The sequence below is a fragment of the Megalobrama amblycephala genome, linkage group LG1, assembly GCF_018812025.1.
Source record: "Megalobrama amblycephala isolate DHTTF-2021 linkage group LG1, ASM1881202v1, whole genome shotgun sequence".
Classification (NCBI taxonomy): Eukaryota; Metazoa; Chordata; class Actinopteri; order Cypriniformes; family Xenocyprididae; genus Megalobrama; species Megalobrama amblycephala.
Window position 1 is genome coordinate 65,804,069 of NC_063044.1, and position 24,238 is coordinate 65,828,306.

The 24,238-nt window shown below is 45.8% G+C and overlaps 1 protein-coding gene across 1 annotated transcript; it reads left to right on the plus strand.

The window, feature by feature from the left end:
* The first annotated feature begins 8,945 nt into the window (after positions 1–8,945).
* Positions 8,946–22,530, plus strand: LOC125280294 (gastrula zinc finger protein XlCGF57.1-like). Its single transcript, XM_048210741.1, has 2 exons — positions 8,946–9,174; positions 21,204–22,530. The coding sequence occupies exons 1-2, from the start codon at positions 9,051–9,053 to the stop codon at positions 22,394–22,396; spliced, it is 1,317 nt and encodes a 438-aa protein (XP_048066698.1). The 5' UTR covers positions 8,946–9,050; the 3' UTR covers positions 22,397–22,530.
* Positions 22,531–24,238: the final 1,708 nt, after the last annotated feature.

The following is a 24,238-nucleotide window of genomic DNA, read 5'->3' on the forward strand; positions in this document are numbered from 1 at the left end:
ATATGAACAATTAGATTAAATTATTATTGTATTATTAATTATTTTTAACTAAATTATCCAAGCAGCGTTTTGCGCTCAGATGTGACGGCGAAATTAGCCTACAGGATATATTTAAATTAATTATCCATCAAATTGTCATTTTCTCCTTACAGTCTTGCGAGTTAACAATAATGCCCAGTAAATTACTTTGTGAACAAAGAAAATGTAAAAGTTTTACCATTATAAATAAAATTTAGTTTCATTCATTTTAAAATTCGTCACTGGAGTGAATGGGAACAGGATTTATTGAAAATATTTGAAAATATAAGTGGTTCTTAAGTCAATACCTTTTTAATGGCTTGTCAACTTTCCATTCCTCCGCTGGTTCAGCGCTGGATTCAAGCCACCACCGGATTGTTGTCAGCGCGAAACACATTTTTGTGCAAGTGAATTCTTGTCAGCGCTTGAGCGCTGGTCTGTGACTGGAAAAAATAATCGTTGCAAAAGATACGATACATAGCCTAGCTTACATGTTGCGTTAAACTGTTAGATTTTAGAATGTTGTAGGCAATTATTTTGCAAGTAATTACATGTTTAATCTTGTCTTGCCTGGATCTTTGGTGTAAACTCGTGAACGCCCCCCAAGAACACCTGAACGCCCCCCTTTTAAAAATCTTGCTTCCAACGCCCCCCCGTTGTTCTCTCAACGCCCCCGTTGAGAAACACTAGTCTAGGGCGTCAGACACGTGAACGCTCAATTCACGCCATTCTCGCGTCAACGGTCGATTCGCGCTGCGCTAGACGCTTGATTCGCGCCGCAGGACGTCTAGACACGCGTTTACATTGATTTAACATGTAAATCAGACGCCCCAGATGCGTTTAATTGTGAACGCAGCATTAGGAGAACCTCATTATTTTTACTTATTGGAAATATTAGCTAAAAGGCATAGTAGCTAAAAGTGAAAGATACTTGTGTAAGATTCTTCTTGCATCTTGTAAAAAACTATAACTAGGAATTGGCTTAAAGATGCTACTTTGAATTGTAAATAACAATGGTTTGGAATTATTGAGGAAACGTGTATATATGTATGTATTTTTATGTACAGTGGGTACGGAAAGTATTCAGACCCCCTTAAATTTTTCACTCTTTGTTATATTGCAGCCATTTGCTAAAATCATTTAAGTTCATTTTTTTTCCTCATTAATGTACACACAGCACCCCATATTGACAGAAAAACACAGAATTGTTGACATTTTTGCAGATTTATTAAAAAAGAAAAACTGAAATATCACATGGTCCTAAGTATTCAGACCCTTTGTTGTGACACTCATATATTTAACTCAGGTGCTGTCCATTTCTTCTGATCATCCTTGAGATGACTTTCTAAAATTTTCTCCCATCTCCCGACTGCATCTCTGGAGCTCAGCCACAGTGATCTTTGGTTCCCTTTCGATACTTCACTCATACTGCGTATGGGGAAAAGTCTCCCTTTTTCCCCGTCACTGAAGCCTTTTTCAATAACGCAGTGTAACTGCACCGTCATTGGTTCACTCATAGACAAGTTGTTGAACCAATGGCGGCGCGGCATAGCTGCGCGGCCTATGGCGAGAAAGCGCGCGAACTTTCCCGCCGAAATGGGCGGGGTTAAGTGCTATATAAGCAGGTGTTTCGCCATAGGATTTCAGTGTTTTCTCCTTCAGCGACGACTTCTACTTCTCCTCGCTGATCTCCGCTTGAAGCCGAAGAAGCTCGCCGCCGTCTGAAGAGGCTCCCGCAGCGGACTCAGCTGGACTCGCCGGTCGGAGACAGCGCCGGCGCCCTCGCTGACTGCAGCCCGCAGCGCCGTCCTCGAGTCGCCGCCTCCCGCTTCCCGCTGCTTCCTAGCGTGTCTCCTGCCGCCATCCGGCGCGCCTTTCTGAGGGCTCCTTTGAGCTTCTGCGGCCCTCGCCGCTCTACAAAGAGCCCCCCAATCGCCATTATCACGGCGGCGGCGTTGATCCAAATGCCGCGCCACTCATGTGGCACGTGCAGAGCCCCTCTGCACGACGACGATGGTCACAGCGAGTGCGTCGCTTGCCTGGGCAAGTCCCACGCTGACGGCGCGCTCGCTGGAGCCTCATGCCCGCACTGCGAGAGCATGAGTCTCGGTTCCCTGCGCTCGCGGGTCGCCTTCTTCACTGAAGGCGATCTCGCCGCTCGCGCCCTCCCGTCTCCTTCCTCCCGCGAGCCGGCAAGGAAGAGACAGCGGGGTAGAGCGATCCAGCACCCGGAGTTTAGCGAGCTCACGCCGGCCCAGCCCCCGCGTGCCTCGCCTTCTCCTCCAAGGGAACATTCTCCGGTCTTGTTCTCCCGACCCGAGCAGCGTCCCTCTGCCGATGCAAGTGACCTCGTCTCGTTTGGAGGATCGGACGACGAACAGGATGACTCCATGTCCCTCGCTGCCTCCGAAGCAGAAGGTTGGGCTGGTGAGCCGGAGGATCCCGCTCCCCCACCTCCTTTGGAGCCCATTGAACACGGCCAAGGCATGGATGCCGAATTATTCCGTATCCTGTCCAGGGCTGTGGAAGAGCTGGACCTCGAATGGGCCCCTCCTGAGGAGCCATCTCGCAGCCGCCTGGACGAATGGTTCCTCCCAGGCCGCCGCCAAGCGCCTCGCCAGCGCTCAGCTCCCTTCTTCCCCGAGGTCCACGAGGAGCTCACAAAGTCGTGGCGCGCTCCGTACTCCGCCCGCCTCCACACGATGCATCGCTCTGCCCTCACCGCCGTCGACGGCGCCGAGGAGAAGGGATACGAGCATCTGCCACCCCTGGATGAAGCGGTGGCTGCTCACCTCTGCCCTCCCGCGGCTGTGGGATGGAAGACTAAGAGGGCCCTTCCTTCCAAGCCCTGCCGGACCACTTCCACTCTGGCTGGACGGGCTTACACCTCGGCGGGCCAGGCTGCCTCTGCGCTCCATACTATGGCCATATTCCAGGTCTTCCAGGCCAAACTCCTCCGCTCGCTGGATGAGTCTGGAATTGATGCACCGGCCTTCAAGGACCTCCGCAGCGCCACCGATCTAGCCCTGCGAGCCACGAAGGCTACGGACCAGGCCATTGGCCGCTCAATGGCCAGCCTGGTAGTATTGGAGCGCCACCTGTGGCTCAACTTGACGGAGATCAAGGACCTGGACAAGACGGCCTTCCTGGACGCTCCGGTCTCACCCTCCAGTCTCTTTGGGCCAGCAGTGGATGGCTTTACTGAGTGCTTCACCGCGGCGCAGAAATCGTCTCAGGCTATGAGACACTTTCTGCCCAAGCGCTCCAGCTCCGCTTCTGCTTCCAGCCGTCCCAGGACTGCGTCGGCTCAGCAGAGCAAGCCAGCGCCACCTAAGGAGCAGCGCCACCTAAGGAGCACCGCCAGCGCTCACGCCCTGCGAAGCGCCCTCCCTTCCCGAGACGCCAGGGACCCCGGCCCAAGATTGTGCTGGACCCGGTGACTCCGAAGACGTCCTGATCTTTCAGAAAGGAAGAGGATGGGGGATTGTCTTGTTGCGACCGGACCACCCCAAAAGCTCCTACGTGCAGTTTCCCCTCCCCCTTGTTTAATTCCGGGCGTGGGAAACGTGCTTCAAGTTGTAGCTGGGCCCACACCTGTTGCGCCCACTCAAAACGCCGTTTTCACGGCGAACACTATTTTACTTCATCGAAAAGAGAGCAAATTTCCTCTTCCTCCTCTCTCGCTTGGCAAGCCATCCCCGATGTGTCAGAATGGATCCTGGGGATCGTAACTCAGGGCTACTCGCTCCAATTTGCACGACGGCCCCCTCGCTTCGGCGGGGTGCTTCAAACCTTGGTGAACCCGGACGACGCTCACGTCCTCCGTGCCGAGGTTATGACAATGCTAAGAAAGGGAGCTGTGGAAATAGTTCCCTCTGCAGAGCGAGAGTCAGGCTTTTACAGCCGCTACTTCCTGGTCCCCAAGAAGGATGGCGGTCTCAGACCCATCCTAGATCTCAGACTTTTGAATCGTTCCCTCATGAGACGGAAGTTCAAAATGCTGACGCTGAAGCAGATCCTCGCACACATTTGCCCCGAGGACTGGTTCTGCTCGCTGGACCTGAAGGATGCGTATTTTCACATCCAGATAGCCCCCCTTCACAGGCGATTCTTGAGATTCGCATTCGAGGGGGTGGCGTACCAATATACGGTCCTGCCCTTTGGGCTGTCTCTGGCTCCTCGCACTTTCACCAAGTGCATGAACGCGGCGCTTTCCCCTCTGAGACAAATGGGAATCCGGGTTCTGAATTATCTCGACGACTGGCTTATCCTAGCCCGGTCGCGAGCCGAGCTAGAACACCACAGATCCGTGCTCCTCAGCCATCTACAATGCCTGGGTCTCAGGGTCAACTTAGCCAAGTGCTCGCTGTGCCCCAGCCAACAAATTTCGTTTCTGGGGGCAGTCTTAGACTCAGTCCATATGACGGCGGTAGCCTCAGTCAAGAACAAAGCCTATCTCCCTCTGAAGCTTTTCCAGAGGTTGCTAGGGCTGATGGCTTCCGCCTCCCCGGTGCTACAGCTCGGCCTTCTTCGGATGCGGCCTCTGCAGTACTGGTTGAAGTTCCGGGTACCTCCAAACGCTTGGCGGCACGGCCGCCTATGTCTCAAGGTCAATCGAGCCTGTCTTCTAGCCCTGAAACCTTGGTTGAACCCTGCCTGGTTCAGTCCTGGAGTACCCCTGCAGGCGGTCTCACGAAGGACGGTGCTCTCAACGGACGCCTCCAACTCGGGTTGGGGCGCTGTGTGCGAGGGCAGACCGGCCTTCGGCTCGTGGAGTCACGAGGAAAGCCGTCTACATATCAACTGTCTAGAGATGCTAGCAGTGATGAAAGCCCTTCAATCCTTTCAGGCTCACTTGACAGGACGCCATGTCTTAGTCCAATCGGACAGCATGACAGTGGTGTCATACATAAACCATCAGGGAGGTCTCTTGTCCAGCCGCTTATGCGCTCTGGCGAAACGTCTTCTGATATGGGCTCTGCCAAGACTTCAGTCACTCAGAGCGACTCATATTCCTGGCAAGACCAATCTGGGCGCGGACATGTTGTCACGGAGCAACATCCCCTCAGACGAGTGGATGCTCCACCCCCAGACGGTTCTCACAGTTTGGGAGTTCTTCGGGAAAGCGGACATAGATCTCTTCGCCTCAGAAGACAACTCTCACTGCCCAACATTTTTCTCAAAGAAGGTCGATGCTCTGGCCCACGCATGGCCCAGCACGCTCCTTAATGCTTTTCCTCCGATCGCACTGATCCCTCAGGTCATCAGGCGCATCAGAGAGGACCAACACAGAGTCCTGTTGGTGGCCCCGCTCTGGAGGAGCCAAGTCTGGTCCTCGGAGCTGTTCAGGCTCTCCACGAGAGCCCCCTGGCCGATTCCCCTGAGACGGGATCTCCTCTCTCAGGCAAACAGAACGATCTGGCACCCACAGCCAGAGCTCTGGGCTCTACACCTCTGGTCCCTCGATGGGAGCCGACTAGCCTCCCCTGGGACGTTCTAAATACCATTTCTCAGGCGAGAGCCCCGTCCACGAGACGCCTCTACGCTCATAAATGGTCGGTCTTTGTTGAGTGGTGCTCCTCACGCAACATAGACCCTGTGGAGAGTGACGTATCCTTCATACGGTCTTTCCTCCAAGAGCGTTTGGATATGGGGAGCGCCCCGTCAACGCTTAAAGTTTACGTAGCAGCCATCGCAGCGTTCCATGCTCCTATTGCCGGTCAGTCAGTGGGGCGAAACAGCCTTTTAGTCCGTTTCTTAAGGGGTTCTAGGCGATTAAATCCACCTCGTCCTCTTACTGTGCCCGCTTGGGACCTTTCTCTGGTCCTCAGGGCCCTAAAGGGCAAACTCTTTGAGCCGCTGCATTCAGCTGACCTCAGGTCCCTGACGCTAAAGACCGCTCTGCTACTTGGGTTACTCATCCTTGGGTGCTGAATGCCCCATAGGAGTCAGAGCTCATTCCACTAGGGGAATGGCTTCCTCATGGTCTTGGTCCAACGGAGTTTCCATAAAAGACATCTGTGAGGCGGCCGGCTGGTCTTCGCCGTCCACTTTTGTCAGGTTCTACCATCTTGATGTCCCGAGCTTACAAGCTCGGGTTCTTTCAGTGTGATTGGCGGCCCCTGGTGAGTTCCGCCTCACGCAGTTACAGGATTCATTTCCTTGTAGTGTAACAAGGGACACGGCGGCTTTGCCTTCTTGCTTGTTCCCTTGGTCCCCTCCCGGTGTCCAAAACAAGTTGTGTCGTTCCCTGCCATGGCACGGCGCGGTTGAATTCGTTCCCCATACGCAGTACGAGTGAAGTATCGAAAGGGAACGTACTCGGTTACTAACGTAACCTCGGTTCCCTGAGATACAGAACGAGTACTGCGTTACTTGCCGTGCCACGAGGCTGCGGCTTCAGAGTCGTCGCTTCAGTCGATTGGCACTGAAATCCTATGGCGAAACGGCTGCTTATATAGCACTTAACCCCGCCCATTTTGGCGGGAAAGTTTGCGCGCTTTCTCGCCATTGGCCGCGCAGCTATGAGTGAACCAATGACGGTGCAGTTACACTGCGTTATTGACCTCAGGGAACCGAGGTTACGTTAGTAACCGAGTACGGTTCTTCTTTACCTCTCTCACCAAAGCTCTTCTCCCCCGATAGCTCAGTTTGGTCGGACGGCCAGCTCTAGGAAGGGTTCTGGTCGTCCCAAACGTCTTCCATTTAAGGATTATGGAGGCCACTGTGCTCTTAGGATCCTTCAGTGCAGCAGAAATTTTTTTTGTAACCTTGGCCAGATCTGTGCCTTGCCACAATTCTGTCTCTGAGATCTTCAGGCAGTTCCTTTGACCTCATGATTCTCATTTGCTCTGACATGCACTGTGAGCTGTAAGGTCTTATATACCAGGTGTGTGGTTTTCCTAATCAAGTCAGTATAATCAAACACAGCTGGACTCAAATGAAGGTGTAGAACCATCTCAAGGATGATCAGAAGAAATGGACAGCACCTGAGTCAAATATATGAGTGTCACAGCAAAGGGTCTGAATACTTAGGACCATGCGATATTTCAGTTTTTCTTTTTTAATAAATCTGCAAAAATGTCAACAATTCTGTGTTTTTCTGTCAATATGGGGTGCTGTGTGTACATTAATGAGGAAAAAAATGAACTTTAATGATTTTAGCAAATGGCTGCAATATAAAAAAGAGTGAAAAATTTAAGGGGGTCTGAATACTTTCCGTACCCACTGTATATGGGTGTGCATGTATATGATCATTGATATCTAGGAATAAGCACTGATACGTATGTATAAGTATACAGCTGTGAAACATACATTTGCTGTTCATATATGTATATTTTCTTTCCTCCCTCTCTGTTAATATTGCTTTTTGTTTTTCCATTGTTATCCTTGTAATTAAAATAAATAAAAAAAGGCACAGGACTCATCACCTTTGGAAATGAACTGTTTGTTATATAACCCTTATTGAACTGTCACATTAAGAAAACGTTCAATAGCCATTTTTGTAACACAGATGTTCTCTCCTTTACAGGAGAGAAAAAGTCTGCAGACTTGTTTGTAAGTCTAGAGCTACTTTGTAATTTGTTAAAAAGTTTCCTCACATTCTCACCCTTTGTATTAATAACACATTATTTAATGACCGTTTTTTGATTTCTTGTATTTAAATTTGATCAAAATCTTTGTTAACCCTTTAACTGCCCGCTCAACCAAATGGTTGAGCACATTTTGAGTCACTATATTTTGAACAGAGGTGGGTAATCCAGGGGTCAGAGAGTAAAAGTCCTGCCATATTTTTATTCCACCCACTGAAGCATTAATGAGATAAATAAGTGATTAATTGAGTGATGATTGAGAATTATTGAAGACACCTGATGATAACAAGCAGAATCACCAAAGGAGAAAATCACAATTTTTAAGTTACCATCATCGAGGTCAGGGTTTGTTTTAGTTGAGCTCTTGACCCTTGACTTTTTAATATTAGATTTTGTCTTCTGGGTAAATTTCATCTTCACAAAGCCAGAATTATCCACTGTAAACCCAATTTTAGTTTTTACTTAATTTAAGAAAATGTTAAAACATTTCAAATCAAAGTTGTCGGAAATGTTTAACATCCTTGAATCTGTTGAAGTACCTTTAAATTTACAATTTAATTTACATTGACGAAATGTAATACTGTGTTGATTTAATTATTATAATCTTTTGTGATGTCCGTATGCCCCCTATTTTATTGCATTTTTCTATATATATAGTTAATGTGCAATTTAAAAAGAAAATTGAGTTTCAATTTAGATGGACACATGAATGAACTCGTACAACCTTTTTAACATGTTTGTATCTTATTTGTCCCTTTTTATTTTAATACTAAGATTATCTGGTAAAACAGATTTCTATGCACTTCTGTGATTGTAGACAATGCTGTGTGTGAACAGGACTTTTATTTTGGAGTGACGACATGACGTCATAAGACTGCGCCGAACTCCTGCATCTGCTGTGATTCTGCTGAATAAAGGTTTGTTTTAAGAATTTAAGCTGTTTTAATCGATAGAAACAGTTCAGTGAATTATATATTTGTTTTTTAACAAGCGATGTGAAATGAGTTAATTTACTATTTAATGTATTTATTTATCTAACTGTAATGAAGGATATTTGTGAGTAAAACTCATCCACTGATGAGAAACAGTAAACCTGCATCTCATTTCTCTCTATATAAGTCATAAATCAGTTTATCATGAACACGAGTTCAGTCTCTGGAGAGTAATGATGGAGAAACTGAACTTTTCAACTCCGAGTCAATTGAATCAAACACTTTGAGAAATGATTCAGTGAATCACGACTCGTGCTGCTCAAACAGTGAACATGAAAAATCACTAACAAACTAACTAATCATGTTTTCATCAGTGTAATCATTTAAATATAATCTATAACTCACTACATACCAAGTGTAGATCATAAATGCCTACATATAAAGTGTTTATTATAGTGTTAGTTTTCAGTGTTTTTGTCTATTAACTCTATTAATTCTCTTCTTAAAGATGGAGTTTATTAAAGAGGAGCAGACTGAAGACATAAAGATGGAGTTTATTAAAGATGAGACCGAAGACATGAAGATTGAAGAAACATTCAGTGTGAAACATGAAGATATTGAGGAACAAACAGGTTGGTTTTATTCTCACAGCTGAACTTAGTCATTTGATCATTATTAAAATGTTCAGCTCTACAGAAATAGAGAATATTTTGTGCGACATTAAACCCAATATCTACTTCTGAATAGAGAACAATGGAAAAGTAAATAAGGTTTTCTGTTCATGCTCAAAAGTGCTGTACTATCATTTTAACATACATAGCAGTAATTGAACATTAATAGTCCACCCAAAAATGAAAATGATCCTATGATTAACTCATCCTCAAGCCTTCTTAGGTGTATATGACATTCTTCTTCCAGACGAATGCAATTATTGACATTATTCTGATTAAGACAATATTATGATTAAGGTGTTTACATGAGTTGCTTTTAGAATATTCCTTTCATATCCCGTTCTACATGTTATAGAACATAGATCGATTAATGGTACATGGCATGTCGTCCGATGTTGTCTACATAATTTCACATATCACTGCACCGTTCGTCTTCGTTATGGTACCATACAGTTTTGGGTGTTTCATTTTTAATTTTACGAAAATGGATACGGAGCCCCGCATATGAATGCAAGAAAAAATAAATAAATTGTGCGCATGATTTACTAATTCGTTCACTTGATCATGTGCATGATTTATAAATCGAGGGAACAAATTAGTGAACCATGTGCACAATTTAGTAAATGGAGGGAATGAATTAGTAAATCGTCCGCACGATTTAGCCTACTATTTATTTTCCCTCTCATGTGTGGGGCTCTGTAAATAGACAACGGCAGATACAAATTCTCCAGCAACAGGCCTCCTATGCACTTTAATTTGGCAACTTTCATTCATGCCACCTCGACAAACTCAGAGGTACTAGATGAGAGATGAGGTGAGAGGAATTTGATTTGTGGCTTCTTGCTTGAATCTTGCTCTCTTGTTTGCCGTCAAACGGTTGACCACTGCCGTGTGTGTATTATGTGTCCTGTAGCAAAGTGCGGCGAAAAAACTCCCACATGACGTTGATAGTGTCATTTAAGGTGTGTACATGTTCATAATGCGACTAAAGTAGGAATATTCCACCTGTCTTAATTCGATTTGTGTTTACTTTGAGTATGACTTTAGTCAGATTAAGGTAATCAAAAATAGCTGTTTACATGGTAGTTTTTTTTTACATGGTAGAGCATTATCTTAATCGTGTTAATATCGGAATATTGTTGTCCATGTAAACTTACTCAATGAGATATTTTTACCAAGCTTGACACACTATATTGCCAAAAGTATTGGAACACCCTTCAAAACATTGAATTCAGGTGTTTCAATCACTTCCATGGCCACAGGTGTATAAAATCAAGCACCTAGGCATGCAGACTGCTTCTACAAACATTTGTGAAAGAATGGGTCACTCTCAGGAGCTCAGTGAATTCAAGCGTGGTACCATGATTGGTTGCCACCTGTGCAAGAAGTCCATTCATGAAATTTCCTTACTACTAAATGAAGAGTTTGGTTCCAAAATGCAATTACTCCATTTTGATAATTTGTAGAGATGTTCCGATACCCCTTTTCCATTCGCGATACCGATTCCGATACCGAGTACCGATCCGATACCTGGGTATCTGTATATATACAGATCCTTCTCAAAAAATTGGCATATTGTGATAAAGTTCATTATTTTCCATAATGTAATGATAAAAATTAATCTTTCATATATTTTAGATTCATTGCACACCAACTGAAATATTTCAGGTCTTTTATTGTTTTAATACTGATGATTTTGGCATACAGCTCATGAAAACCCAAAATTCCATCTCAAAAAATTAGCATATTTCATCCAACCAATAAAAGAAAAGTCTTTTTAATACAAAAAAGTCAACCTTCAAATAATTATGTTCAGTTATGCACTCAATACTTGGTCGGGAATCCTTTTGCAGAAATGACTGCTTCAATGCGGCGTGGCATGGAGGCAATCAGCCTGTGGCACTGCTGAGGTGTTATGGAGGCCCAGGATGCTTCGATAGCGGCCTTAAGCTCATCCAGAGTGTTGGGTCTTGCGTCTCTCAACTTTCTCTTCACAATATCCCACAGATTCTCTATGGGGTTCAGGTCAGGAGAGTTGGCAGGCCAATTGAGCACAGTAATACCATGGTCAGTAAACCATTTACCAGTGGTTTTGGCACTGTGAGCAGGTGCCAGGTCGTGCTGAAAAAACGAAATCTTCATCTCCATAAAGCTTTTCAGCAGATGGAAGCATGAAGTGCTCCAAAATCTCCTGATAGCTAGCTGCATTGACCCTGCCCTTGATAAAACACAGTGGACCAACACCAGCAGCTGACATGGCACCCCAGACCATCACTGACTGTGGGTACTTGACACTGGACTTCAGGCATTTTGGCATTTCCTTCTCCCCAGTCTTCCTCCAGACTCTGGCACCTTGATTTCCGAATGACATGCAAAATTTGCTTTCATCCGAAAAAAGTACTTTGGACCACTGAGCAACAGTCCAGTGCTGCTTCTCTGTAGCCCAGGTCAGGCGCTTCTGCCGCTGTTTCTGGTTCAAAAGTGGCTTGACCTGGGGAATGCGGCACCTGTCCACCTGTCTGACTCAGTCCACTGCTTCCGCAGGTCCCCCAAGGTCTGGAATCGGTCCTTCTCCACAATCTTCCTCAGGGTCCGGTCACCTCTTCTCGTTGTGCAGCGTTTTTTGCCACACTTTTTCCTTCCCACAGAGTTCCCACTGAGGTGCCTTGATACAGCACTCTGGGAACAGCCTATTCGTTCAGAAATTTCTTTCTGTGTCTTACCCTCTCGCTTGAGGGTGTCAATGATGGCCTTCTGGTCGGCAGTTTTACCCATGATTGCGGTTTCGAGTAATGAACCAGGCTGGGAGTTTTTAAAAGCCTCAGGAATCTTTTGCAGGTGTTTAGAGTTAATAAGTTGATTCAGATGATTAGGTTAATAGCTCGTTTAGAGAACCTTTTCATGATATGCTAATTTTTTGAGATAAAAGACCTGAAATATTTCAGTTGGTGTGCAATGAATCTAAAATATATGAAAGTTTAATTTTTATCATTACATTATGGAAAATAATGAACTTTATCACAATATGCTAATTTTTTGAGAAGGACCTGTATATATACTACTAGCCCTGTATGAATTGATAGAATTATTTATGGTGTGCTTCAGACTTTTCCCTTAATAAAACAAGAACAAAAACATACAGTGAACTAGAGTATTTTTATTATCTGACATACATTTGTCAGTTATATTATTTATTTATTTTAAGTGAAAAAGAACTTCAAATGCAGCCACAAATCTAACACTGTAAACTGAAAAAGGTATATTAGTTTTACAATATAACTATAAAAACAGTGCAACAAATAAATCTAGGAATATAATTAGGCTATATAAGAAAATAATCTCTTTAAAACTTGAAGTCCAGAAACAATTTTGTTAAATAAAAATCTCACGTTTTCGACGACTGACCGCAGCTGGTCATCCAGAACAATAAACCCGACAATTTTGTCGGTTATCTTTATTTGTCTTTTGAAAACTTTTCTCTTTGTTTGAATGAAGCTGGCACGCCTCATCCTTCTCCATCTTAAGCGCGTCAAACGCCCGAATCGCTCAATTCGCACCGCGTCATTCGCGCGAATCGCGCCGCAGGGAGTCAATTCGCGTCTTTGCATTGACTTAACATGTAAATCACTCGCGCTTATCGCTTCATTCGCGTCTGGTGTGAACGCAGCATTAGCCTTTATGTAACCATCGTGTTGCGCGGGGTGACGCGTCTTCAAATGCTTTATTAAGTTATTTGTGTTAAAGTTGCCAATACTTGTGCCATTCGAAATTGCAGCATTGCATATGAGACATGTCGCCGTTTTACTGGTCTGAAATACTGCCAAACAGCAGACATACTGCTAGCGCGTTTTCACTTCTCCGCTGCTCTAAACAGTGGTTGCTTGTGGCAACACAGCACAACTTCCTGTGTTTGCATTCTGAGCCGCGAAGAAGAATTGATTTCCGATTTGCTGCGTTAAGCAAAGATAGCGGGCACAACTAAGTATTGTTTAAGAAAATGGTATCGGATCGGTACGTGAGTTTAAATACTCGCCGATACCGATGCCAGAAATTTTTGTGGTATCGGTGGTATTTCCGATACTAGTATCGGAATCGGAACAACCCTAGTAATTTGAGTAAAAAGGTGTTTTCTTTACCAAGAAAGTGGCAAGGTGAAAACCACCATTTTCTATTTCCAACTTTCACATAGCATCTTTTGGTTATAAAAACATAAAAAATTAAAATCCTCATTTTGAAAGGTTTTTTATAAAAACTGATTATTTTCCCCCCAAAATGCAATAAATCCATGACACGTTTTTTTTTTTTTTCAATCAATATAATTGAAATATAAGTTGATTCACATAATATAAGTTGATTCACATAAATGACAGTGTCTGAACTTTATCAATGCTAATCTTATATACAGTTCCCTTTCAGTCGGTCACGTTCGATGTACATCCGTAGTGACAGACCAATTGGGATATCACTAGAGAGCCCTATCAGCTTCGAGTGAACTAAAACAAGCCAATGGAATTGGCATGCGATATTTGCATAATGCGCACCGCCTCCGACAGGTGTATATAAATAGGAAGCAGATGCAATCGCACTCTGTCTTTAGCTTCGGAGCCAACCGGTTGGTCTCTTCAGCTTTTCAAGACTGAATTTGTCTAAAGAGTGTTTTCAAGCCTTTGAAGTGGTACAGCACTTTCTGTGGGCGTCACAGCACAGCAGCGAGGTCGCGAGCTTTCTTCAGGAGCCTGAGCGTGAGCTCTAAAACTGCTGTTTTCACAGCAACACTGTCCCATTTAAAGCGTCATTTCGTCTGTGCGCTACTGGGTGCGGTCGTTCCCTGGTCCCTGCTGATGGGCACAATCGCTGCATCACGTGCTTGGGCGTTCAGAACGCTGAAGCAGCGTTTGTGGATGGCTCATGTTCTCATTGCGGGAACATGACTATCACAGTGCTGAGGTCTAGACTCTCGTTCCTGAAGTCTCAGGTAGCGGGGGTCCCCTCCCCTATGCCCCGGTCGGAATGACGGTTCGACGGTGTGTAGGCAGGGTGACCTGAGGATTACCGTCAGGGCTTCCCCGCCGAGCACCGCTCCTCGGGCCTCTGCCGCCTCAGCAGCACTGCAACCCGTCGTGCTGCCATCGGTTTCCCCGGGCCCTCTAGGGACTGTCCAGCCGTTACCTTTGGTGCGCCTGCTGCGGATCAGATGTCGATCTCCGCATCGGAAGGTGAGCCCGAATCCTCGGGAGATGAAGACTCGGCTCCGTTGCCGCCCCTCCGGGACGGTAGCGCCGCCCGAGCCCGATCCTGAGTTGATGGCTGTGCTTTCCCGGGCGGCCGAGAGTGTCGGGCTTGTGTGAAATCCTCCACCCTGTACCGGGCCCTCTCGGCTCGATGATTGGTATCTCGGGGCCCGTCGCGCTGGTCAACCCCAGCGCCCCGCCCCGATGCCATTCTTCCCGGAGGTGCACGATGAGGTGACTAGATTCTGGCAAACGCCGTATAGCGCTCGTGCCAGAACTGGTCCCTCGTCCGCCTTCACCTCCCTGGATGGTGGAGAGGCTAGGGGATACGATCGGATTCCCCCAGTCGAGCGGTCCGTTGCGATGCAGCTGCGTCCATCGGCGACGCGGTGGAGAGCTTCGCCCAACAGTTCTCCGCCGCACAGAAGCAGGCTGAGGCTATTAAACATGTCATGCCCCGGCGGTCCTCTGCTGCCTCCACCCTGCCGCCGGCGGCTCAGCCCCAGCCCGCTCGTCGCGAGGGCGCCCGCCTGCGCCGTCCTCCGCCTCTGCTAAGTCGGAGAAGCAGCAGCCTACACCCGCCAAACAGCAGAGTGCCGGTCGCGGTGCCCAGCCCGTCTCAGCCAAGCCAGGTGGTAAGCGGTCGAGGAAGTCACGATCCTGAGACGGGCAACCTGGAGGGGAAGGATCCTGCTCTTCGGAAGAGAATTCCATCATCTCTTCCACCCCCGGAGGAGGGCCGGGGGGAAATTGTGAATGTTGTTTGTCCACCGCCGCTGGCTCTCCGGAGACCAGCGTTACCCACTTTTTCACAAAAAGAGCAGTTTCCCCAACCTCCAGGTCTCAAGAGGGCGTGCCTGTCAGTGTGCGACGCCCCACAAAGGCCTTGCCACTCGCAGCCCTCTTACTTCGCCAGCAGGTGGCAGTGTGATGATGCAGACCGCGCCCCGTGCGCCGTCTCCCATACGCACTGCTGCCTCGCAGAGTCCGACCACACTCCGGGCCGCTCCCATGCCGTCCGAGTCGGGTCCCCGTACTCTGCCTCGCTGCCCCACCCCCGGTGCATCTGTGGTGCCTTTAGTCCCGCTGACTCGGTGTCTGGAAGCGTGGAAGGCGCTCCCCAGCCCGTCCAGCTGGCTCATTCGCACCATCAGACTCGGCTATGCGATTCAGTTCGCTCGGCGTCCCCTGGTTTTCAGGGGTGTCCACTACACTCAGGTGTCATTGGACAACGCACCTGTTCTCCGGGCGGAGATTGCTGTCCTCCTGGCGAAGGATGCAATCGAGCCGGTCCCTCCAGGCGAGATGAAGTCGGGGTTCTACAGCCCCTACTTCATTGTACCAAAGAAGGGCGGTGGGCTACGGCCAATCCTGGATCTGCGCGTTTTGAACCGGTACCTTCACAAGTTGCCGTTCAAGATGCTCACGCAGAAACGCACTTTCGAATGCATCCGTCCCCAGGATTGGTTTGCAGCGATCGACCTGAAGGACGCGTACCTTCATGTTTCGATTCTGCCTCGCCACAGACCCTTCCTACGGTTTGCATTCGAGGGTCGAGCATATCAGTACAAAGTCCTACCCTTCGGGCTGGCCCTGTCGCCCCGCGTCTTCACGAAGGTTGCGGAGGCGGCCATTGTTCCCCTTAAGGAACAAGGCGTTCGTATTCTCAACTACCTCGACGACTGGTTGATCCTGGCCAGCTCGCGAGCTCAGTTGTGCGAACACAGGGATATGGTTTTAGCTCACCTCAGCCGGTTGGGGCTTCGGGTCAACTGGGACAAGAGCAAACTCTCCCCCGGGCAGAGGATCTCGCGACAGCCCCTCCCTGGCCGATTCCTCTGAGGAAGGACCTCCTGACTCAGAGACGGGGCACCCTATGGCACCCGCGTCCCGATCTGTGGAACCTCCACGTGTGGTCCCTGGACGGGATGCGGAGGTTCTGAGTGATCTCCCGCAAGCGGTCGTAGACGCCATCATCCGCTAGAGCTCCTTCCACTAGGAGCCTCTATGCGCTGAAGTGGAACCTGTTCGTCGAATGGTGCGCCTCTCGCCGAGAGGACCCCCGATTATGTTCAGTCAGATCCGTGCTTTCCTTCCTGCAAGAAGGGTTGGAGCGAAGGCTGTCTCCCTCCACCCTGAAGGTGTATGTTGCCGCTATCGCTGCACATCACCACGCGGTTGAGGGTAAGTCCCTGGGGAAACACGATCTGATCGTCAGGTTCCTGAGGGGGGCGAGGAGACTAAATCCTCCTCGCCCTTCCTCCATACCCTCTTGGGACCTGACCCTGGTTCTTACATCTCTCCGGGGTCAGGCCTTCGAACCTTTGCAATCAGTCGAGTTAAAAGCACTGTCTCTCAAGACCATCCTCCTGGTTGGATTGGCTTCTCTGAAGAGGGTAGGGGATCTGCACGCATTTTCGGTCGACGAATCGTGCCTAGAGTTTGGGCCCGGTGACTCACGTCATACTGAGACCCCGGCCCGGATATGTGCCCAAGGTTCCTACCACTCCCTTCAGGGATCAGATAGTGAACCTGCAAGCGCTGCCTTCGGAGGAGGCAGACCCAGCCCTAGCTTTGCTCTGTCCCGTCTGCGCTCTGCGTGTGTACGTAGACAGAACGCGAAGCTTTAGGACCTCAGACCAGCTCTTCGTCTGTTACGGAGGCCAGCAGAAGGGAAAGGCTGTCTCCAAGCAGAGGATGGCTCACTGGATAGTGGATGCCATCGCCTTGGCGTATGAATCCCAAGGCGTGCCTTGCCCGCTTGGGTTAAGGGCCCACTCCACCAGAGGGGTGGCCTCTTCCTGGGCGTTGGCTCACGGCGCCTCGCTGACAGATATCTGTAGAGCTGCGGACTGGGCGACACCCAACACGTTCGCTAGGTTCTATAGCTTACGTGTAGAGCCGGTATCTTCCCGTGTACTCGCTTCCACTAGCCAGTAGACGCGTTGAACCCACTCTAAGTGTCGGCTTGCAATGCCATTCCCGCCCCCTGGGCCGGATGCGTGCATATTTTTGCTCCAGTCGTGTTCCCCGCTTGGCGAACCTTGTCGAGTTCCTCCGCCTCCCCCTTCGGCTCGGACATTGCGGAGTGTCTGATGCCAGGCCTACATCCGTCGCTGACGCTGTCTGTTGGCTGGGGTCCATATGTCGTGACTCCTCTACGTGAGCGGTCCCATGTGTAATCATCCACGGTTTAAAACTCCCTACGGGCGAGTCCGTGTCTTTCCCTTAGCAGAGCCTGCTCTGCTGTCACCTGTCAGATGTGTCTCCCCCTACCCAGGTGGAGCCATCCCAGGGATTCCATATGCGTACTACCCTTCGGACTAGTCCATATGTGTATTCTCCACGTGAATTCCTCCCCCGTTGGGTAGGTAGTGGCCTCCGCAGCGTCCCTCACGGGTTCGCTTCCCCAGTGTAGTCTAGTTTACTTAGTGGGTATTTGGTGGACTCTCTCGGCGATATCCCAATTCGTCGGTCACTACTGACGTACGTCTCCCTTCCCTCCTTCAGGGAACGAGGGTTACATACGTAACCGAGACGGCATTTTACTAAAAATACATTCAGTCGTCGCTCCCAAAATGAATTCAAATGATTATTTATTTGTCATTACAGATTAAAGAGTATCTGGTGTCACCGCACAGTTAAAATAAACACATTTGCTGAGAACATTGGTATTAAAAATGGCTTTTAAAAACTGTTCATGATTCAGTTTTGTGGACCGCGACAGCCGGCATTGTTGTTCCTCCTGACTCGAGTGCCGCATCTTCTTAATCTCCTCACGTAAATGATTACATTTCAATGTCTTGTGTTTCTTCCCCACCGCAGAAACCACCACAGGTTCATCAATGCCGTCAAAAGTATTCATTTTTCTGTTTTTGTTGATCACAAAGTACACAGCAGATCAGGAAAACTAGGATGCCACATCTCATAAGCATTATTATTATTATTTTTTTAAAGTTGCCAACCAGTGATGAAGATTTTGTATGAATAGCTAAACATGAAATATGTCAAGAAAAATACTACAGCCTACTAAAGCGTGATGTCATAAATGACAGAAAATCTCAAAACGTGTCTTAAAATAAGAAATTAAGGGTGTACTTGCACTAGGTGATCGAAAACTGGCCGTGCACTTTTGACCCCCTATGTCTGATTTGTGTGATTGCTCAGTACTGTTCCCTGGACCGCTTGAAGAGGCATGGTTGGAATGAATCCAGGGGTAGGCAAGTTCGGTCCTAGAGAGCCGCTGTCCTGCAGAGTTTAGCTCCAACCCTGAAAAAAAACCTTCAGCAGCCTATAGCCTTAGTAATCCTGAAGAGCTTGATTAGCTTGTTCAGGTGTGTTTAATGTTGGAGCTAAACTCTGCAGGACAGCGGCTCTCTAGGACCGAATTTGCCTACCCCTGGATTAGGATTAGGCTCAGTACGGATGTAGTGAGATTGCTAACCCTGAGTACAGAATGGTTACTACTTACAGGTGCTGGTCATATAATTAGAATATCATGCAAGTTAATTTTTTTTTTTTTTTTTTTTGTAAATTATTTTAAAAAATGAAACTTTCATATATTCTAGATTCCCTACATGTAAAGTAAAACATTTCAAAAGTTTTTTTTGTTTTGTTTTTTTTTTTTGATTAGAGCGTACAGCTAATGAAAGTCCAAAATCCAGTATGTCAAAATATTAGAATATTTGCATTTGAGTTTCATTAAATGACCATCCCTACAGTATAAATTCCGGGTATCTTTTTTTCTTTGAAACCACACTTATGGGGAAGACTGCTGACTTGCCAATGGTCCAGGAGACAATCATTGACACCCTCCACAAAGAGAGTAAGTCACAGAAGGTCATTACTAAATGCGGTGGCTGTTTACAGAGTGATGTATCAAAGCATATTAAATGCAAAGTTGACTGGAAGGAAGAAATTGGGTAAGCAAAGGTGCACAAGCAACAGGGATGACCGCAAGCTTGAGAATGCTGTCAAGTAAAGCCGATTCAAACACTTGGGAGAGCTTCACAATGAGTAGAATGAAGCTGGAGTCAGCGCATCAAGAGTCACCACACTCAGACATCTTCAGGAAAAGGACTACCAAGCCACTTCTGAAACAGAAACAATGTCAGAAGCATCTTACCTGGGCTAAGGAGAAAAAGAAATGGACAGTGAACAGTGGTCGAAAGTCCTCTTTTCAGATAAAAGTAAATTTTGCGTTTCATGTTGAAATCATGGTCCCAGAGTCTGAAGGAAGACTGGAGAAGCACAGAATCCAAGCTGCTTGAAGTCTAGCGTGAAGTTTCTGAAGTCAGTAATGATTTGGGGGGGCCGTGACGTCTGCTGGTGTTGGTCCATTGTGTTTTATCAAGTGTAAAGTCAATGCAGCCATCTTCCAAGAGATTTTGGAGCACTTTATTCTTCCAGCTGCTGACAAGCTTTATGGAGATGTTGATTTCCTTTTCCAGCAGGACTTTAGCACCTGCCCACAGTGTAAAAACCACTTCCAAGTGGTTTGCTGACCATGATATTACTGTGTTTTATTGGCCAGCCAACATGCCTGACCTGAATCCATGGGATATTTTCAAGAGGGAGATGAGAAACAGTCGATCCAACAATATACAGATGATCTGAAGGCTCAGTAGTGCCTCAGGAGTGCCACAGGCTGATCACTTCCATGCCACACTTCACTGATGCTGTAATTTGTGCTAGAAGCAAGTCATTTGTGGTAATATGTGCTGCCGACCAAGTATTGAGTGCACAAATGAATATACTTTAAAGAACTTGAACTTTTCTGTTTTGCAAATCCATTTTTTGATTGATCTTAGGAAATATTCTAATATTTTGAGATACTGGATTTTGGACTTTCATGAGCTGTACGCTTTAATCATCAAAATTAAAAAAAAAAAAAAAAAAAACTTTTTAAATGTTTTACTATACATGTAGGGAATGTAGAATATATGAAAATGTCATTTTTAAAAATAATTTACAATTGAATTTTTTGATGATATTCTAATTATATGACCAGCACCTGTATGTGTGTGCTTGTCTGTCATAATTACAACAACAAATATCTTCTATAACTAATAGAACAGTACATTTTCAATTAATTAAACTATATTTAGGTTTATAATGGGTCCGGTTGTCGCCTTATTGATGAACAGGAATAGTAGTTTGTGATTAAAGCTGCAAATTTCTCCATCAGTTTTAACAATCTTTTAACAAACTCATGATCTTAACCAGATGTGAAAAATACAGTAGAGATACAGAATGTACAGTCATGGGTCCCTTTGGACCAGGTTTGAAAACCACTGGTGTATTGAGTATAAGATCTTTAGACGGGATGGCCAACTCAGGTCCTGGAGGGACTCTATTCTGAAGAGCTTAGCTCCATCCCCAATCAAACACACATGCAAAATTTAAGCCAACCTCAAAATTTAACCCCAAGTCTCTGCAAGACGGTGGTCCTCCAGGACCAAAGCTGCCCATCCCTGATCCATAGGGGGTATAGATCAGGGGTGTCCAACCCTGCTCCTGGAGAGCTTCCGTCCTGCAGACTTCAGTTTCAACCCTGCTCCTACACTCCTGTCTGTAATTATCAAGCAACCCTGAACACCCTGATTATCTGGTTCAGGAGTGCTTGATTGGGGTTGGAGCTCAAATTTGTAGGATTGTAGCTCTCCAGGAGCAGGGTTAGACACCCCTGGTATAGATCATACATGTTGTTGGTTTTGAAGATTTAAATGTCTAAATTGTTTTATGTCTGTTTTGCCCTAGACCTAATGGCACTGAAAGAGGCGAGTCATGAACATAATGAAAGGGAAGAAGAGAAAAAACATTATGATAAACATAATGATTTCTTGACTGGGAAAAGATCAACACAGGCAACACAGGCTTCTTCTTTATGTAAAAGAGCTCAAAAGACAAAAAGTAAAAGTTATTTCACCTGCCAACAGTGTGGAAAGAGTTTTGATCAACATAGAAACCTTCAAGTCCACTTGAGAGTTCACACTAGAGAGAGCCCCTTCACTTGCCAACAGTGTGGAAAGAGTTTCACACGTGAAGACTACCTTAAAGTCCACATGAGGATACATACTGGAGAAAAGCCTTACACCTGTCAACAATGTGGAAAGAGTTTCAGTCAAAAAGCATACCTTATAGTCCACATGAGAATTCACACTTTAGAGAAACCTTTCACCTGCCAACAATGTGGACAGAGTTTCAGTCAAAAAGGACACCTTAAAGACCACATGAGAGTTCACACTTTAGAGAAACCTTTCACTTGCCAACAGTGTGGACAGAGTTTCAGTCAAAAAGGAAACCTTAAAGTCCACATGAGAATTCACACTGGAGAAAAGCCTCACACCTGCCAACAGTGTGGAAAGAGTTTCTCTGTAAAAGGAAGCCTTATAGTCCACATGAGAATTCACACTGGAGAGAGCCCATTCGCCTGCCAACAGTGTGGAAAGAGTTACAAAGAAAAAGGAAAACTTGGAATCCATATGAGAATTCACACTGGAGAAAAGCCTTACACCTGTCAACAGTGTGGACAGAGTTTCAGTAGAAAAGGAAGTCTTACAGCCCACATGAGAATGCACGCTGGAGAAAAGCCTTACACCTGCCAACAGTGTGGAACGAGTTACAAAGAAAAAGGAAAACTTGAAATCCACATGAGAATTCACACTGAAAAAAAGCATTACACCTGTCAAGAGTGTGGAAAGAGTTTCAATCTAAAAGGAAGTCTTACAGTCCACATGAGAATTCACACTGGAGAGAGCCCATTCTCCTGCCAACAGTGTGGAAAGAGTTTCAATCGAAAATATAAACTTGAAACCCACATGAGAATTCACACTGGAGAAAAGCCATATACCTGCCGACAATGTGGAAAGAGTTTCACTGTAAAAGTAAACCTTAGAGCCCACATGAGAACTCACACTGGAGAAAAGCTTCGCACGGGAACTAAGCCTTAGGGAACACATGAATATTCACACTGGAGAGAAGCCTTTTATATGTGATCAGTGTAGAAAGAGTTTCAGGCATAAAATAACCCTTTATAACCACATGAAAATTCATACTGAAGAGAAGCCATTCATTTGTGATAAGTGTGGTAAGAGTTTCAGATTTAAATTTAACCTTAAGAGCCACACGAGGATTCACTCGAAAGAGAACTCTTTTAGAAGTCGTCACTGTGGAAATAGCAAAGCTGTAAAGAGTACCTGAAAACAATTCTTGAATTAAAGTTCAGATACCTTATCTGCCTTATCTCTTAAATCAATCACCTTTGATTCACAACTACCTGCTAATGTACTCGCATTCATGTAAAGTAGCCTTGTTGACAAGTTTGGGTGGGTAAAGGCAAACATACAAGATAATATACCTTCAATGCCATCTTTATAGCAGGAACTGCTGCAGAAAATGTATTTGAGTAAAAAGTACAATTACTTGTTCAAAAATGTAGACAAGTAGAGAGTAAAAGTTGCTAATATCTTTGATACAAAGTAGCCAAGAAGATACTTAAGTACAGTAACTAATTACATTTACTCAAATACTTGACACTACCAGGAAATAGTTTCACAGACAGGAAAACTATGAGAATCATGTAATAACTCACACCAGAGAGTTCCCATGTCTTCAGTGTGAGAAAAGCATCCCATATCAAAAAGACCTGTGCCTCTTAAGAACAGTCTTAAGCTTTGACTGTGTCAGAGAATTCTTAGTAAAAAGTAGGACTTTTCTAAGAGTAAGAGACTTTTATAAAGAAGATGAAAACAAATTTCAGTAAAGTCTAAGACTAATTTTTAAGTGCTGACTGAGGTGGTACTTTGTGTGTGGTGAACTAAAGACTAAAAATGATGTCAACTGTAACGACAGATAAATCAGACACAATTATTTGTCGTATTTAACAAATAATCTTTAAAAGGACCAACTTGGGCAAGGGCCTCAGTAACCATGGATACCAACTGATAAGGTGGTTTACTGCCCTCCCAGCCATCTGGAAAAGCAGAGGCTTTAAGAAAAACCCATAGCCCTTAAAACCTATATCAGGTTTGGGGTTTATGAGTTTGTATTTTGAAGATTTAAATGCTTGTGTATATGATGTTGATATCTATGCAACATATTAGAATGACAAGAATCTTTAATAGTTTGTTCTTCACTAACCCAGCCAAATACATAGACAAACACCCTGCTACAGACACAATGAGCCTTAAAAAAATCCACAGAGGAATTTCCCACCTGGAAATTCTACCTTTCTCATTGGTCAAGTCAACCCTAAGAGGTGCAACTTCTTCCAGACCTTAAAAGCCCCCACCCAGTTCTTTCCCTCTCTCTTGCTCCTGACTGATTCTCTGTAGCTCCTGGTCGCCAGGTGGCCTCGACCTGCCCCCGACCTGCCCCAGTCATGTGCTTACCTAGAAGAGAGAGAGAACTCTTCCCCAAGACAAACATTTCAAAACCGTTTAACCTATAGCATGCACAACAGGTTCACAATGATGCAAAATGCACAAAGGTAATTTAAGAACAGTTCAAAGCCATTTGACTACAGGCAACATGAACAATTTGTATGGTTTAATGTAGGTTGCACCAAAACAATGGGGATATTTCACAATTAAAAGTCTAACCATACTCCCCCAAATAAATAAATACATAAAAATTAAAAAATGAAATACATAAAGTGGATGTCCAACATAACCAGAACAAATTAAAGTGAATGTTTTATGCATAAAAAATGTCCGTTAAAATGGAAAGGGGAAAATAGTACATTATATTAAATGTATGAGGATGGTCCTATTAACACATTATAACAAGCAATG